At 51.1% G+C, this 1,397-nt stretch overlaps 1 protein-coding gene across 1 annotated transcript; it reads left to right on the forward strand.

Annotated features, from left to right (window-relative positions):
• On the forward strand, nt 229-1,146 carry LOC105173442. Its single transcript, XM_011095176.2, has one exon. It carries the CDS (start codon nt 229-231, stop codon nt 1,144-1,146), a length of 918 nt encoding a protein of 305 aa, XP_011093478.1.

Consider the following 1,397-nt stretch of genomic DNA (forward strand, 5'->3'; position numbering starts at 1 on the left):
TTTCTCTCTCTAAAACCAGGAGAAGAAGAAGAAGAAGACAAAGCCTGAACGTTGTAATCCTCATCAAATCCTTCAATTCTCACACGCACTGGATGAAGAGCCAAAACTCCCCCAGAATAATGCCGTAATCGGGTCAGCCACCGATTCTCATCGCAATTCTGCTCCAGTAAAAGCGCACTTTCTGCATATATATACATACGCGATAATAGTGTTGTTATAGAGCAGTAAATGAAGTGTAAGAAACATCTCACGGACCTCAGTAGCAGCGTCGGCGTCTGCGCCTCCTGCCTTCGTGAACGCCTATTCGCCATCATCCAGGCACAGGCCCAGCAAGACCGCCGGAAATCCGAGGCACAGCAACCGCCGCCCCTTTCGTTTCCCAGGTCCGTCTCCCCTTATATTTCGCGACGGAAGTCTGAAACAACCGCCGCCGCCACGTGGCAACTCCAAGGCGACCACCACCACCAGCAGCCGCAGCGGTTCTACAGCACTCCCCAGGTGGGGCCCACTGGGTCGATTACGGTTGGGATTAAGAAGAGTAAGGGAGGGAGTTTTTCTTCGCTGTTTTTGGGTCTCTTCAGATCGAAATCGGCGAAACCGGATTTGGGCTCGGGTCCGATTTCGGATCCTGGAGTTTCAGTCGATGCTTGCTCGGCTTCTCCCTCGTGGTTTTCCACCATTATCCCCGGCCGCCGGAAGAAGAAGAGTAGGACGTTCTCAATCGACGAAAGCACGACCGGAGCGCAGCGAAGAACCTGCCGGAACCGCGATCGAGGAATGTCGCCTGCGAGATACTCCGATGACGAGGACGAGCATTGCCACGGTGGATCAAGCGGCTACTCATCCGAATCCTCCCAAGGCTGGAGGCAGACCCCACGCAGGACTCCGGCGTCGATGCGACGGGGCGGAGGGAGAGCGACGACGGGACACAACAAAAACGTATCGGGCTTGGGTTTCTGTTTGAGCCCTTTGGTTCGAGCCAGCCCGAACCATCACTGGAATCAGAAGGGAGTGCCGCCGGAGATGGTGGTGGCGGGGGAATCCAGGTTTCAGCAGAAGCCACACCTCTCCACGGCGGCGTCGTTTTGCAAGAATCGGTCCCGAAAACTCGCCGATTTCGGTAGGTACAGCCACAAACCCACTTGATTTCATCTCCCCGGCCATTTGACTTTTTACTCATTTGACTTGACTTTTTACTACGCCGATTATTTCCTGCCACTATTACCGTTTTACCCCCCGCTCAAGTTATTATTCTTTTTCTTTCCATTTCTTATTTGTATGTACACTTTCTTTTTCTTTTTTTTTTTTACTTCAAAAAAAAAAAAAAGGAATGACAAAATTACGAAGAATTAGGAGTATATTTGTTTGGGATTTTTCGTGTAATATAGTAGTGATCG

The sequence above is a fragment of the Sesamum indicum genome, linkage group LG11 (genome assembly GCF_000512975.1).
Source record: "Sesamum indicum cultivar Zhongzhi No. 13 linkage group LG11, S_indicum_v1.0, whole genome shotgun sequence".
Taxonomy (NCBI): domain Eukaryota; kingdom Viridiplantae; phylum Streptophyta; class Magnoliopsida; order Lamiales; family Pedaliaceae; genus Sesamum; species Sesamum indicum.